The sequence below is a fragment of the Triticum aestivum genome, chromosome 5D (assembly GCF_018294505.1).
Source record: "Triticum aestivum cultivar Chinese Spring chromosome 5D, IWGSC CS RefSeq v2.1, whole genome shotgun sequence".
NCBI classification, from domain to species: Eukaryota; Viridiplantae; Streptophyta; class Magnoliopsida; order Poales; family Poaceae; genus Triticum; species Triticum aestivum.
Window position 1 is genome coordinate 353,672,081 of NC_057808.1, and position 14,229 is coordinate 353,686,309.

At 50.0% G+C, this 14,229-nt stretch overlaps 1 protein-coding gene across 1 annotated transcript; it reads left to right on the forward strand.

The window, feature by feature from the left end:
* Positions 1-11,964: 11,964 nt before the first annotated feature.
* On the forward strand, positions 11,965-13,728 carry LOC123124891 (aspartic proteinase nepenthesin-1-like). The gene has a single exon (XM_044545437.1). The coding sequence runs from the start codon at positions 12,169-12,171 to the stop codon at positions 13,561-13,563; it is 1,395 nt and encodes a 464-aa protein (XP_044401372.1). The 5' UTR covers positions 11,965-12,168; the 3' UTR covers positions 13,564-13,728.
* The last annotated feature ends 501 nt before the right edge of the window (positions 13,729-14,229 follow it).

Below are 14,229 nucleotides of genomic sequence, written 5' to 3' on the forward strand. Positions count from 1 at the left end.
GAGAATAATATCAAGCAGAACATTTCTCCTACAATTAGCAATAATTTATGAAGAGTTTTATGATGCAAATTCATCTTTTAATAATGGCATGCACAAGTAACCAAGAGAATCCGGCAGATTGGAAGCGCTCACGGTAAATAACATTTTTGGTGTCTCAGCTGAAGGTCTTACTTCAATTTCACTAACTGAATGGCCAACAGTAAGTATTTTGCTCATTTACCTATAAGAATATACATAGTTTTCAAGGGTTGTATCCTTACATAATCATTTGTATCTAGCTTCTAAACCCCTTAAAAATAAAGATAGGAAGAATAAGTTTCCAAGAGTATTCCATAAACTGGAGCATGCCAAACTATTTACTCGCCATCAAGCGAACATCATTTAACTATTTACTCACCATCAAGGACGTCGTTAACATGTAAGTTCAAAAGAACATATTTTAACATATTCCTGCTATATACATTTTCTTTCCTCTCTGCTTCCTTCAAAATCAACGATGGAGACCTTGGCTCTCTCCGATTTTAAAGGAACCAAAGAGGAAATATACAAAGCATATAGCAGCAATAGTTAAAGATGTTCTTTTGAACTTACATGGCTATTTTTTCTGCAAACATGCCAATCTACTGCTATCGTACCGACCTTAATTTGTACCTTCAAATAGATGTACATTTGATTTTGAGCAAGTAGGGAGGCACTATACGATAGTATACAATAAGAAATAGTAAAAGATTGTTACCATCCATGGGACTAACACAAATTAGAAATTAGAATTATCCGATTGTCCTCATCGTGCAAGTTGTAGTTGCGAATGGGACTAAAAAAAATTAGAAATAGCATCCAGTACGCTAACCAACATCAAATCAAGTAACTATTCAACTAACATAAATGAGAGATAAAGAGAATATTTTCACCTCGAGATTAGACCATCAGAATATGGTTGTGGTGATGCCGTCCACAGATCCGCCCGCTCGCCCGTCGTCCAGAAGGTAGCAACAAAACAAAATAACCCCAAACGCTTATTTAGCAAGGAAATAAATTACAAAGCCAACAAACCACACATCCTTCAAAATTCACTACATTTAGTCTGGTGTGTGATCCAAAAAATGCAGGGCTGACAGACAAAATTGGGGAAAGCTTCAGCACAAACTATACAGAAAACAAAATGAAATGGCCGCTCAATGGCTCGGATTAACCCAACAACTTAACCACAGCACTCAAAAAATTGTCTAAGGATACAGACAACAACATGGGACATGCTACCTCACACACCCTTTACATGAACAATCCAACATTATCTCCAAAAAACACTCAAAAATCCTGTAGCATTATTATTTGTAGCATGTAAGAAAAAATAGCTGCAACTGGTAACTTGCCAAAAAATTGAAGTAATAGTATCACACCGAATTAAAATAAGCCATTCAACCGTTAACTTGCTGGGAGCGAGTTGAAAGATCGAGGATGTCGCCTAGAGGAGGGGGGTGAATAGGCGCTTTAAAATAATTACGGTTTAGGCTTGAACAAATGCGGAATAAACCTAGCGGTTAATTTGACAAGCACAAAACCTATAACAACTAGGCTCACCTATGTGCACCAACAACTTATGCTAAGCAAGATAAACAACTAAGTGATAGCAAGATATATGACAAGAAACAATATGGCTATCACAAAGTAAAGTGCATAAGTAAAGGGCTCGGGTAAGAGATAACCGAGGCACGTGGAGACGACGATGTATCCCGAAGTTCACACCCTTGCGGATGCTAATCTCCGTTTGAAGCGGTGTGGAGGCACAATGCTCCTCAAGAAGCCATTAGGGCCACCGTAATCTCTTCACGCCCTCGCACAATGCAAGATGTCGTGATTCCACTAAGGGACCCTTGAGGCGGTCACCGAACCCGTACAAATGGCAACCCTTGGGAGCGGTCACCGGACCCGTACACTGGCAACCCTTGGGGGCGGTCACCAGTACCCGTCAAATTTCTCGGGGCGATCTCCACAACCTAATTGGAGATCCCGACGCTTGACCGGAGCTTTACACCACAATGATTGAGCTCCGAACACCACCAACCGTCTAGGGCGCCCAAGCACCCAAGAGGAACAAGCTCAAGGGTACCAAGCACCCAAGAGTAATAAGCTTCTCAACTTGTAACTTCCACGTACTACCGTGGAGAACTCAAACCGATACACCAAATGCAATGGCAAGGGCACACGGAGTGCCCAAGTCTTCTCTCCCAAATCCCACCGAAGCAACTAATGCTAGGGAGGAAAATGAGAGAAAGAACGAAGAAGAGAACACAAAGAACTCCAAGATCTAAATCCAAAGGGTTCCCCTCACATAGAGGAGAAAGTGATTGGTGGAAATGTGGATCTAGATCTCCTCTCTGTTTCCCCCCAAAAACTAGCAAGAATCCATGAAGGGATTGAGAGTTAGCAAGCTCGAAGAAGGTCAACAATGGGGGAAGAACACGAGCTCAAAGGATAAGGTTCATTGGGGAAGAAGACCCCCTTTTATAGGAGGGGGAAAATCCAACCGTTATGTGCTCAGCCCGCACACGAGCGGTACTACCGCTCGGGCGGAAGAAGCAGGGAAAAGGAGAAACAAAACATGAACCTTGGGGCGGTAATACCGCTTATAAGCGGTACTACCGCTCACCCCAGCGGTACTACCGCTGGAGGAGCAGAACACGGGACCAAATGAGGCAGGGCAAAGCAGAGTACGGCGGCAGTAATGCAGTAGCGTTACTACCGCCCGACCGGAGCGGTACAACCGCTTATAGGCGGAACTGCCGTGCCTTACTGCCGTGCAACTACTGCTAAACCCAACACGAAAAGTGCAAGACCCAAAATCGAGGCGGTAGTAGTAGAGCGGTACTACCGCATGACGAGCGGTACTACCGCATGACGAGCGGTACTACCGCTGCCGACCACGGTACTACCGCAGGGAGAAAACCCAAAACTGCCATAACTTCTTCATGAGAACTCCGAATTGAGCAAACTCAAGCTTGTTGGATAGAGGAAGACGAGTAGCATCAAAACAGCGAAGAACCGGCATACCCTCCAACATCGAAAACATCATAGAAGATGCACGTGAACTCCGTTTTTTATGAACTCGAGCTTGTCAACAAGATGACCAAAAGCTCCAAAACTCACAAAGAGAAGCAAACAAGAACCAAGAAAGATGATGCAAGGATGCAATGGTTTGAACTCTCTACGAATGATACGATCAAGCTACTCATCGAGAGCCCCCCTTGATAGTACGGCAATTGATCCTATAACCCGGTCTCCCAACAACCACCGTGAGACCGGTAAAATAGAAAACCTATCAAGGGCAAACCTTTGCCTTGCACATGGTCCACTTGAGCTAGATGATGACGATCTTGACTCCCTCAAGTTGGACCACCTTTCTTGATTGTGTTGGCTCGATGAAGACTAGTTGATTGCTCCCCCATACTCCACTATGGGTGAGCCACTCTTCCGCACATCTTCACAAATCCATTGTCACCACAAAGGACGACACGCTTCAAGCATTTGATCTCTTCATGATGCTCCACTTGAACTTGCACACCGCAACCTAACCCCAAAAAGAACTCTCACGAAGACCATGGGTTAGCACACAAAGCGTAATGGACAATGCTTACCATACCATGGAGTCACTTGATCCCTCGGTACATCTTGTGCGCTTTGTGTGTTGAATCTTTCCAACTCTCTTCATTTGGATGATGTCTTGAAGGTAGACATGAATGATCACACAATCTTCTTCTTCAAGACATGCTTGCAATAAGCTCAACACTCACATGACCGATCTGGATAATTCCTTAATAGCACCTTGGACAACTCATAAACTCCTTCAAACCAACACATGGACTTCAAGAAAAAGCCTATGGACAAATCCTTCAAATATAACTCAATGCAACCATTAGTCCATAGAGATTGTCATCAATTACCAAAACCAAACACGGGGGCACCGCATGTTCTTTAACGAGTCTTTCTAGTATAACAAAGTGCAACTTACTCTTAACCAGATTAAATCAAGGACCAACAACAAACAATAAAAGATCAAGAACAACTTAAATGCAATAAAGGTATGAGTGACAAGAAATCTTTACATAAGACAGCTATGAACACTGAAGCATAAATAAGCAACACCTTTAAATACAAATAAAAAGGGTTCAAGGTTCATTGCATAGTGGGCTCAGTTTCGACTTTCCTTGATCATATAACCTACTCCCGTCATCTCTTATCACCAGATCAATCTGTTTACACAGTGGAGCTGCCCTAGTTATCACTCAACAAGAATGACCATCCAAGGACAGGACAACAGGTATCACAAGATCAAAAAGGATTCTAGAGACAACAGGGAGGATCCAACTTGATACCCACAGGTGCCTCAATTGCTCAAAGGCACACTTATTTCAGCCACGGTTAATCATCGTCGCCCTAAAAAGAATAGCCTCCGCCACGAGCATTGGCGGCGAGAGGAGAGGCAAGCCGCTGCCCTCCCCCACCCCATAGCCGCACGAGCCAACCACCGCCCACCACGCACGAGGCCTGGACGCGAAAAGACCGAAATACCCTCGATGGGGGCAAGATATTACATGCGGTGGCGCGGGATATTTACCCGCCGGTTCGCGCGACGGGACGAACAGGCCACGCACACAGCCACGGTCACTGACCAACGCGGCCCACCCGCGAGCGGCCCCACAGGTCAGCGAGTCCAGGTCGAACAGGCGAAGTAAGCGGCAGCGCGTGGAGGCAGTAACTATTCATTCCTATAGTTACCCCTCTCCGATCCGACGGCCCAGCTCCTCCCACCTCGCGATCCAACGGCCGAACATACATCAAGCAGCCAGATCCAACGGCCAGGAATCCAAATCGCTGAGGAGGCTTGGTGAGGCCTTCTTCACCGAATCCAACGGCCCAGGATCCAAATTGCTGAGGAGGCTCGGTGAGGCCTTCTTCTCCTATTTCTGGATGGTTATCACTCATCAGAAATGACCATGCAAGGACAGAGCCACTAAAATAAGAACGTGATCAAAACGGCTCAAAGAACCGAGGGGGTCCAACTTAATACCCACATGTGCCTCGATTGCTTGAGAGCATGCCTATATCAGCCATATTTGATCATCATAGCCGGCCATGTCCTATACAGTAGCCAAAGCAGAGGAGCAGGAGGAAGTTGGAGATCACCGAGGGAGGTTGTAGCCGAGGCAGTACTCAATGGGCGCCGGGGTTGCGCCTGAACGCCGTCCAGCCGGCGAGGAACCACTTCCCCGCACATCCATGCCGCTACATGAAGTGAAACTCTCCTGGCAAAGCAAAGTAAAATCTTATGACCAAATGTAATGGAAAATATAAATATTCATTGCAAAACTAGTCAGCCTTTTCAGATATTAATATTCATTGCAAAACGCGTGGGCGAGCGCAGGCGGCGGCGACGGCGAGGTAATCTAGGAACTAAAATAAATGAATTCCTTACCTACTGCATTTTGTGAACCAGAATGAGTGGGACCATATCTAGAGTATCATTCTCATGTTCGCCTTGGACAGAGGTTAATCGACGTGGTGTATTGAAACTCAGTACTCAATACTCTAGTTACATGTCAGTCCTAGACTCCTAGTGCTTGGTGATGCTCACGAATGAGGCAGGGGCGCGGGCAGCACCGTCATGGCTCACATAGGCACAACCCACGTGCTACCTATGTTAAACACCGTGGAGGAGAAGTGGCAGATGTGACGCGCTAGCTGGACGGACGTGGCGGCAGTGGGCAACACCTGTAGTAGTAAAAGAAGATCAGCGTTGTTTAAGATAGTAACTGCCACGGTCGAAAATAGGAGGTTTTGGTAATTATAACCCGACTACTTGTACACAATCAGACAAAATCTAGAAGGACCATCTAGCCAAACCATAAAAGTATATATTCATGTTATCACCTGAAACCAAAGTTCCATGGAAGCATTCAGTTCAATGATAAACCATGCCATCTTGATTCATGCCTTGTAGGTATATGGAAAGGACCAAACAAGGATATCTCACAATTTAGCCCTCCCTCAGTGTGGCCTCTCCTGGATATGCAGTTTTGAAATAAAGAAACTTAGACAAATGCACCTTTAAATATCGAGTTGTGCATAATTCTTATCGAAACAAAAGAAATATACTTCGCGAGAAGTAAAATTAATTAATTACATTCTGAAAGATGTTGCTCCAACATCCATTACTGAATCCTACATTGCTTAAGCTAAAATACACACATAATTCTAGTTCATTGCCTACATCGAGAACTCCAGCACATAAGAGTAAGAGGGATTGCCCAACTTAAATGATCAAATCATAATGACCCCTGAGAAGACTAATGTATAGAATTGCCATGAGATGCATAAAGATAATATGGATAACAATCCCATGTTTCAGCAGGTAGCAACCCTACAAGAGTATGACTATATGTATGCCTTTCATAAGCTATACATACGCACATAAGCGTTGCCGAACTCCTATGAAAATAAATTATAATGAGCTCCTAGTTCAAAAACATTTCTCCGAGTATCTTAGCACTATCCAAATAACCAGAAAATATGCACAATGTCTTGACTGATTTACATGGGCACTAATCATATGTATCAAGCCTAAGAGACGGAACACGGCTTAGAAAAACTCGGCACATACAGTAGTCGTTGTAGGCACATTGCTTAACATGATCAGTGGGATCAGAAAATGAAACAAATGTATTTATCATTTGCCTTTATTCACGCGTATTTAGGCATCCTCTTTCAGCGCCTCCAAACATAAGGCCATCTGGGTTCACCTGAGAATTTATTCCGATGCCATCAGAAGAGGATCTGCTGCCACCTAGAACATACATTCAACAAAGGAATCACTGTAAAAAAAGTGTTGCAGTGCTTTGGACAACCCACATCATTTTGACTGGTACAAAGACAACATCAGCGCACATACTACAATTTTCTTAACTACACAGAGCCTAACTAAGAATGCAATAACCAGTCCTAGGCTAGTGCCTTTTCCTATACATCTTAAAAACTACAGCTGCATCTCCTATAATTCATGGGATGATGAAAACCTGCTACTTGGCCATTGTTTACACATTCTTAAATCTGAGACATATTTTTAAGGCTGCAAGATCTCCAAGTCACAACAAAAAAACAAATATATGTGCACAGTGGCCAACAAACATCGGTGCATTTCCTGTATGTTCCCCTTCATTCTAATTGTAAATGGTCAAATTTGGCATCATACTTCAGAACAATTGAAAGCTAGCTAGCTATTGCTTTCAAGGTTAATAAAGTAGCTTAAAAATCACATATAGAACTTATGGTGTAATTAAATGCGGCTATCAATCTTCACACATGGATGATGGTGGCTAACTGTGCAGTATGGAGTATGGAAAAAAATAACCAGCACACCCTGAGTACAAAGAAGAAGGAACCAGCGAGGCTAAAGTAACAAGGGGCGAGGGCGAGGCATGCGAACTTGTTCGGAAGTGTGGCGTGGGGGTGGGACGAGGGCGACTATGACATCAGAAGAGGTGGTCGCGTCCGGTCGCCGGCAACCTTGGGGGCCCCCACAGATGCTTTGGCCGGCAGTGTAGAAAGTGCGGCCTACCGCACCCCCTGCCCCGTCTTAGCTAATTCATAAATAGACAATATATATCATAGATGAAAATGTAGAGACATGGCAGACTGGTAAAAGAAGTTTAACCCAACATTTAGTATTACTCAAAGAGTAGAAGATATTTTCTACTTCACTATTATAAGATACCTCAATGTTCTTTTCTAATCAACCATGTGACCTATCTGGCCTGTGATTATATGGCTAAGCAATGATCAAATTAATCTAGCACCTAAAAAATCACTTTGATTCAAACAACCGCAACCATGACGTATTTGTCTTGTGACTATAAGGCTAAGCAAGAAACAAATTAATCTAGCACCTGAAAACAACACTTTGATCCAAAGAACTGGAACCCCATAGCAGGCATAGATCCCACAACTTCTACTTAACCAACAATGCGACTTTGCTGATCCCCAAGGTAAACTATAATGCACCAGTATAGACCAAAGGGCACATAGTTTATTGCATCCAAACCTAACCCTAACCCAAGGAAGAAACTGGACCAAACCAAACTAAAGCCCACATAATTCACTGTACACACCTTCTTGGCAGCACATCCACAATCCCAAACACTAATCCCAATACACATCATAAGAGTGCCTCCTAATTACTAAACGACTTCAAGAACCTAAGCAGAACCAAGTCCCTTGTGAACAACAAAAGCACATTTTATGCAAACCACCTAAAGGTAACAAGGCAACAACAAAAGTCCATTTTTTGGAACCTAGTCAAGCGGCAGATCCAAAATATCCCAATATTTGGAACCTAGCTAAACCCTTCTCTCTCTCTCCCATCGATTCCAAAGAAGGAAGCACAAAAGGCCTCAGAAAAGTGGCCATCTTTGGAATGTAGTCCGAGTCCAACAACATCTCTAGACTGAGAAGACAAAACCTACAAGCCCAAGCCTACAGACAAACAAGAAAAGAGAAAGGAGGGAGAGAAGGGGTCGACCTGCAGTTCCCTGGACAGAGACAAACCCTAGGCTCTCACCAATTATGCTGCTTCTTGCCCACCGCCGCCTCGGGCGCCAACTTCTTCTTCCCGGATGTGGTGCCCTTTCGTGGGCACTTGGTGACCGTGGCCTCCTGGTCGGCCTCGGGCGCGGCCTTGGCGGAGGTCGTGCGCTTGACAGGAGAGGAGGGGACAAGGAGATCGAGCCAGCGGCATCGCGGCGCGGCGTGGCACCGGCAGGAGGGCTGGCACTGCGATGAGGAGGGATCTGCCGCCGCCGCATGGGGGCACGGCTCTGCGCCAAGGTCCAGGCCTCCTCATCGAGTGGTCGCGGTCCCTGGTGGCGCGGTCATCGGCCACAGCGAGCGAGGCGGGCCGACGGGGCCGCGGTCATCGGCCACGACCACGGCGAGCGGGAAGGGCGGGACGACGGGGCCGCGGTCATCGGCCACGGCCACGGCGAGCGGGACGGGCGGGGCGGGGCGGGCGAGACGGGGCGAGCGATGCGGCGGGGCGAGCGGCTGGGAAGGGGAGAGAAGAGGCGGCTAGGGTTCTACGGGAGGAGCTGGCGACATTTTATACCCAACAGTGAAATGACTAAAATGCCCTCGGGGGGGGGGGGGCGCTGGAATTACACGCGGTGGCACGAGATCTTTTACAGCGGGAGGTAACTATTCATTTCTACAGTTACCCCTCTCCGATCCGACGGCCCAGCTCCTCCCACCTCTGGATCCAACGACCGAAAATACATCAAGCGGCCAGATCCAACGGCCAGGAATCCAAATCGCTGAGGAGGCTCGGTGAAAGCTTCGTCTCTTATTTCTGGATGTATGTACTCAGTTTCAACTCTGTGATCCTTTTTCTAAACAAAGAAAGTCTATTCTCCATACTTTAACTTCATAGAAAGTTCACTTTTCATCCTAAATTTTTTTTATCAAAAAAGAATCTTAAATTCACATAATAGTTCGGTAACACAAGTTACACAACTTCTCTATTTTTATTTGATTTTAGCCGCATGGTGTTCACGTCACTAGGAAATCAGGTACCGTGTTGGCGAACCATCTGGAGAGTTCGGGGTTCGGCTTGGACCAAAAGAAAATTCTAGGATGGGAAGTAAATATTCTCGAAAGTTCAAGGGTGAAATGTGGACTTCCTTCTTTCTGAACCTTAAGTTGAAAGTATTTTCACGAATACGCAAAGCTTGCATATCTTGTCACTAATAGAAGAAAAGAGAATGTGTACAACTGAGGGTACAATGCATGACATGAACACACAAGAAGGCAGAAGGCATGAGCATGAAACCCAAAGCGCGCGCGCACACACACACACACTGAGAGAGAGAGAGAGAGAGCGCGCGCGAGAGAGAGAGAGAGGGAAGGGATGCTCATCTCGAATAGGGAAAGACACAACTAAACCCACCAAGCCTAAAATTAGATAAGCAGGTCGGTACAACACGACGTTGAACATCTCCAAAGTGAACACCGATGACGTCGCGAGTGAGGAAGATACCGCCTTCAAGAAGGAAACAACGTTGTGACGCCGCTGCCATCCGATCCGGAGAACAGAGCCTGGGATTTTCCCGATGCTCGAGGAGGGGCACAGATAAAGGTCATGACAGCACCTCCAAGAAGGGAAATGACACCCACGAGTGTCGCCGCTGCTAGCATCCGCAACCGAGCATGAATTTCACCTAGCCTGAGTCTGAGCAATCCACATCTACCAGATCAGGATCCGGAGATTAGGAACTCAACATGCTGTTCAACTGCCCCTCAGAAGGCGGAGGTGGGGGCTGCACCTTCCGTCACCGAAAACGCAAGCTCTAGAAACGACATGTCATGTAGGTGAATGGGGTTGGGGAGGCAGCAGGGTAGAGAGCCGCGCGAGGAGGGGGTGGCGATCAACGCCACCGACTAGCCAAGAACCGGAAGGGGGCACGGTTTCGAGCTGTCGAAGGCGGAGCCAACGGAACGCCAACGAGTTGAAGAAGCTGGAGGGGGTACAATAACTGGAGCGCTAGGGCCAAAAACCGCGCTGGCTGGACACCGTCAAGCTATGGACGCTCGAGAACGTAGGTTCGTGGCCGCGGTGACCAGCATGGTGCCGGCAAGAATCCACCACGAAGCTTCAACCATATATCAAGAGGAACCACCGTGACCAAACACCCGCAGAAGTCGTCGCCGCAGCTTGGAGGAGGCGCCATCGGAGACAGAGGGCACCCTGCACCAGGTAGGGCCAAGCCTCAGCCAACTCCACCCAAGGGCCTCACACGCCCCTCGCGAGCAGCAACACAAAAGAGGAAATTGCGTCGACGCGGGAGGAGCACCCACGGACATGGTCGCGCTGCCACGCCGGACCGATAATGGAGGATGCAACAGTTGGAGGAGCCAGCCGCGGCGCACCATATCGGGTCTGGGAGGTAGGGGGTTTGGCTTGAGGGAGACGAAGCCGCCCCGTTACCACCATCCCTGGGCACAGCCGGCTCGTTGGCCGGCCGGCCGGCGACGGCGATGCTAGGGGTGGGGGGAGGGGGGCGGCAGTGAAGGGTTTCCCCCGTGTCGCCAAATGCGGGCGACGCGGGGGACGGGAAGTCTCCGCCAACCACCCCTGAGCTGAAAGTTGTGTGAAGATCACACATAGGATGGAGCACTTGGACGAATTAATAAGGTGAAAGTTGTGGGAAGATCACACATAGGATGGAGCACTTGGATAGCTAGCTGATGCTGATGGCCGGTTTCATCCTTGATCCATGCAGCCGTGTACCGCACATATGTGTTTTCTGTGTTTGACCATCCAGAACATATCCAGTCAACTTGCATCAACATCACACTAGCCAACGCTCCATTATGCAAAGGGTAAGGCAAGGCATAATTCATTCCGTGACGACCTGATGGAACCGGGGCGGCGTCCTGCACTACTCATGCCCACACATACGCTTTGTCTAGTGCCTTGGTTCAGTAGTCTGCAAGCCAAGCATAATGCACCATCACACGAAGTGGTGGCCGACCCGAGACGGTCGGAAAGACTGCTTGGTGACATACTGTCATGACAACATCTTGAGGAGTAGTACATTGGATTTCTTGCGTACAGTACTGCCTTCGGAAGCTTAGATTAGGTTCGAATTAGATCCGGACATCGAATATCTGATCTTTTCCAGGAATCTGGCGGCGCGCATTGCTAGGGCCCGAGCATCTCGCACCGGCAACCTTATCTATGCGGAGTTCCCCTCTAAGTTCGGTGGTCACATCAAGAATTTAGCCGTGATCTTAGTGGTGCCTGCGGTCGATGAGGTGCAGGTCGCCAAACTCTCTCTCGCTCACACCTCCACACACCGAGCGATCCATCGGTGATGCCCGGCCCGGGGCCAAGAGCATTCCCCTACTTTGGTGCTTCGTCCACCATTGACAAGGGAATTTTCTAAAGCCGCCCGGACCATCATCGTCTTGGCCCTCGCAAGGTTGCTTTCCTTGCGTGTTTGCGTCCGGGCGGTGCAGGAAGGAATAAATCGTTCGTGCGTGGATGGATATATATGCGACGCCTTGCCGCGCCAACTTGAGATACCAATTCGTTCGGGGGCTCGCTTGATCGTGGCGGGCGGCATGAAGCTGGCATTGGTGGCGCTGGCCGTGCCGCTGCTCCTCGCCGCCTCGCTCTACGCCTCGACGCCGCCGGACACGGCCGAGGCCTTCGCCGGGGACGTCCGCGTCCGCCTGACCCACGTGGACGCCGGGAAGCAGATGTCCAGGCGCGAGCTGATCAGGCGCGCCATGCAGCGCAGCAAGGCCAGGGCGGCGGCGCTCTCCGTGGCGAGGAGCGGCGGCGGGCGCGTCCCCGGCAAGAGCGCGCGGCAGCAGGGGGAGGAGCAGCAGCAGCCTGGCGTGCCGGTCCGCCCGTCCGGCGACCTCGAGTACCTCATCGACCTCGCCATCGGCACGCCGCCGCAGCCCGTGTCGGCGCTGCTGGACACCGGCAGCGACCTCATCTGGACGCAGTGCGCGCCGTGCGCGAGCTGCCTCGCGCAGCCGGACCCGCTCTTCGCCCCGGCCGCGTCGTCGTCGTACGTGCCCATGCGCTGCTCCGGCCAGCTCTGCAACGACATCCTGCACCACAGCTGCCAGAGGCCCGACACCTGCACCTACCGCTACAACTACGGCGACGGGACGACCACGCTGGGCGTCTACGCCACCGACCGCTTCACCTTCGCGTCGTCGTCCGGGGAGAGGTTCAGCGTCCCGCTCGGGTTCGGCTGCGGCACCATGAACGTCGGCAGCCTGAACAACGGCTCCGGCATCGTCGGCTTCGGCCGGGACCCGCTCTCGCTCGTGTCCCAGATGTCCATCCGGCGCTTCTCCTACTGCCTCACGCCCTACACAAGCACCAGGAAGAGCACCCTCCTGTTCGGGTCCCTCTCCGATGGCGTCTTCGACGCCGACGACGTCGCCACCGGCCAAGTCCAGACCACGAGGCTCCTGCAGAGCCGCCAGAACCCGACCTTCTACTACGTCCCGTTCACCGGCGTGACGGTCGGCACTCGGCGGCTGCGGATACCGCTCTCGGCGTTCGCCCTGAGGCCCGACGGCTCCGGAGGCGTGATCGTCGACTCCGGCACGGCGCTCACGCTGTTCCCGGCGGCGGTGCTCGCGGAGGTACTGCGGGCGTTCCGCGCGCAGCTGAGGCTGCCGTTCGCGAACAGCAGCAGCCCGGACGACGGCGTCTGCTTCGCGACGCCGATGGCCGCAGGCGGGGGGAGGCGCGCGTCGGCCGCGAGGGCGGTGGTGGCGGTGCCGAGGATGGTGTTCCACTTCCAAGGCGCGGACCTCGACCTGCCGCGCCGGAACTACGTGCTGGACGACCCGAGGAGGGGGAGCTTGTGCATCCTCCTGGCCGACTCCGGGGACTCGGGCTCCACGATCGGTAACTTCGTGCAGCAGGACATGCGCGTGCTCTACGACTTGGAGGCCGAGACCCTGTCGTTCGCTCCGGCGCAGTGCTGATGCGCGTGGGCGCGGCATGCAACGGAGCTATATATGTGTATCAAAGCAGATGTTGTCGTAGAATTGTCACGGCAGATGTCCTCGAACTAGGACTTAGTCGTGGAGCCATCGCAGCTAGGAAACTTGAAGGGATTATGCGGGACAAGGAACACGAGGGTTTATACTGGTTCGGCCCCTTACGGTGAAGGTAAAGCCTACGTCCAGTTCGAGGTGTTATTGATTAGGTTACAATCTCCAGGGAGCTAAGCAGCTATGCCCGGCTCTCGGAGAGATTATCGTCGTCCCCAAACCGCTGCCGGGTCGTCCCTTTATATAGGGAGGCTGACGCCCAGCAGCCCTTAGAGTCCCGGCCCGGCTCATAAGAGTGTCCGGCTCGGGCTCTAAAACAATACTTGCCTTACACTACAAGTCTACTATAACAATGATTGTAACTACGGGCTTTAAGCCATATCCGGGTCTCAGCCCATCTCTAGCCCATTATCCTGAAACTTAGCTTCGGGTTCTGGTAATGATCCTTGGAGTAACCCGGCCCTCCTGGCGGGTGACCCCCAGGTCTATATCCTCAACATTAGGCCCCAGATTGACTTGAGCCGGCTCGTGTCAATCTTCAGCTCCGCAGTCAGAAAAAATCTCCGGCTTATCATTCATGTGAAGGTCATAACCCGG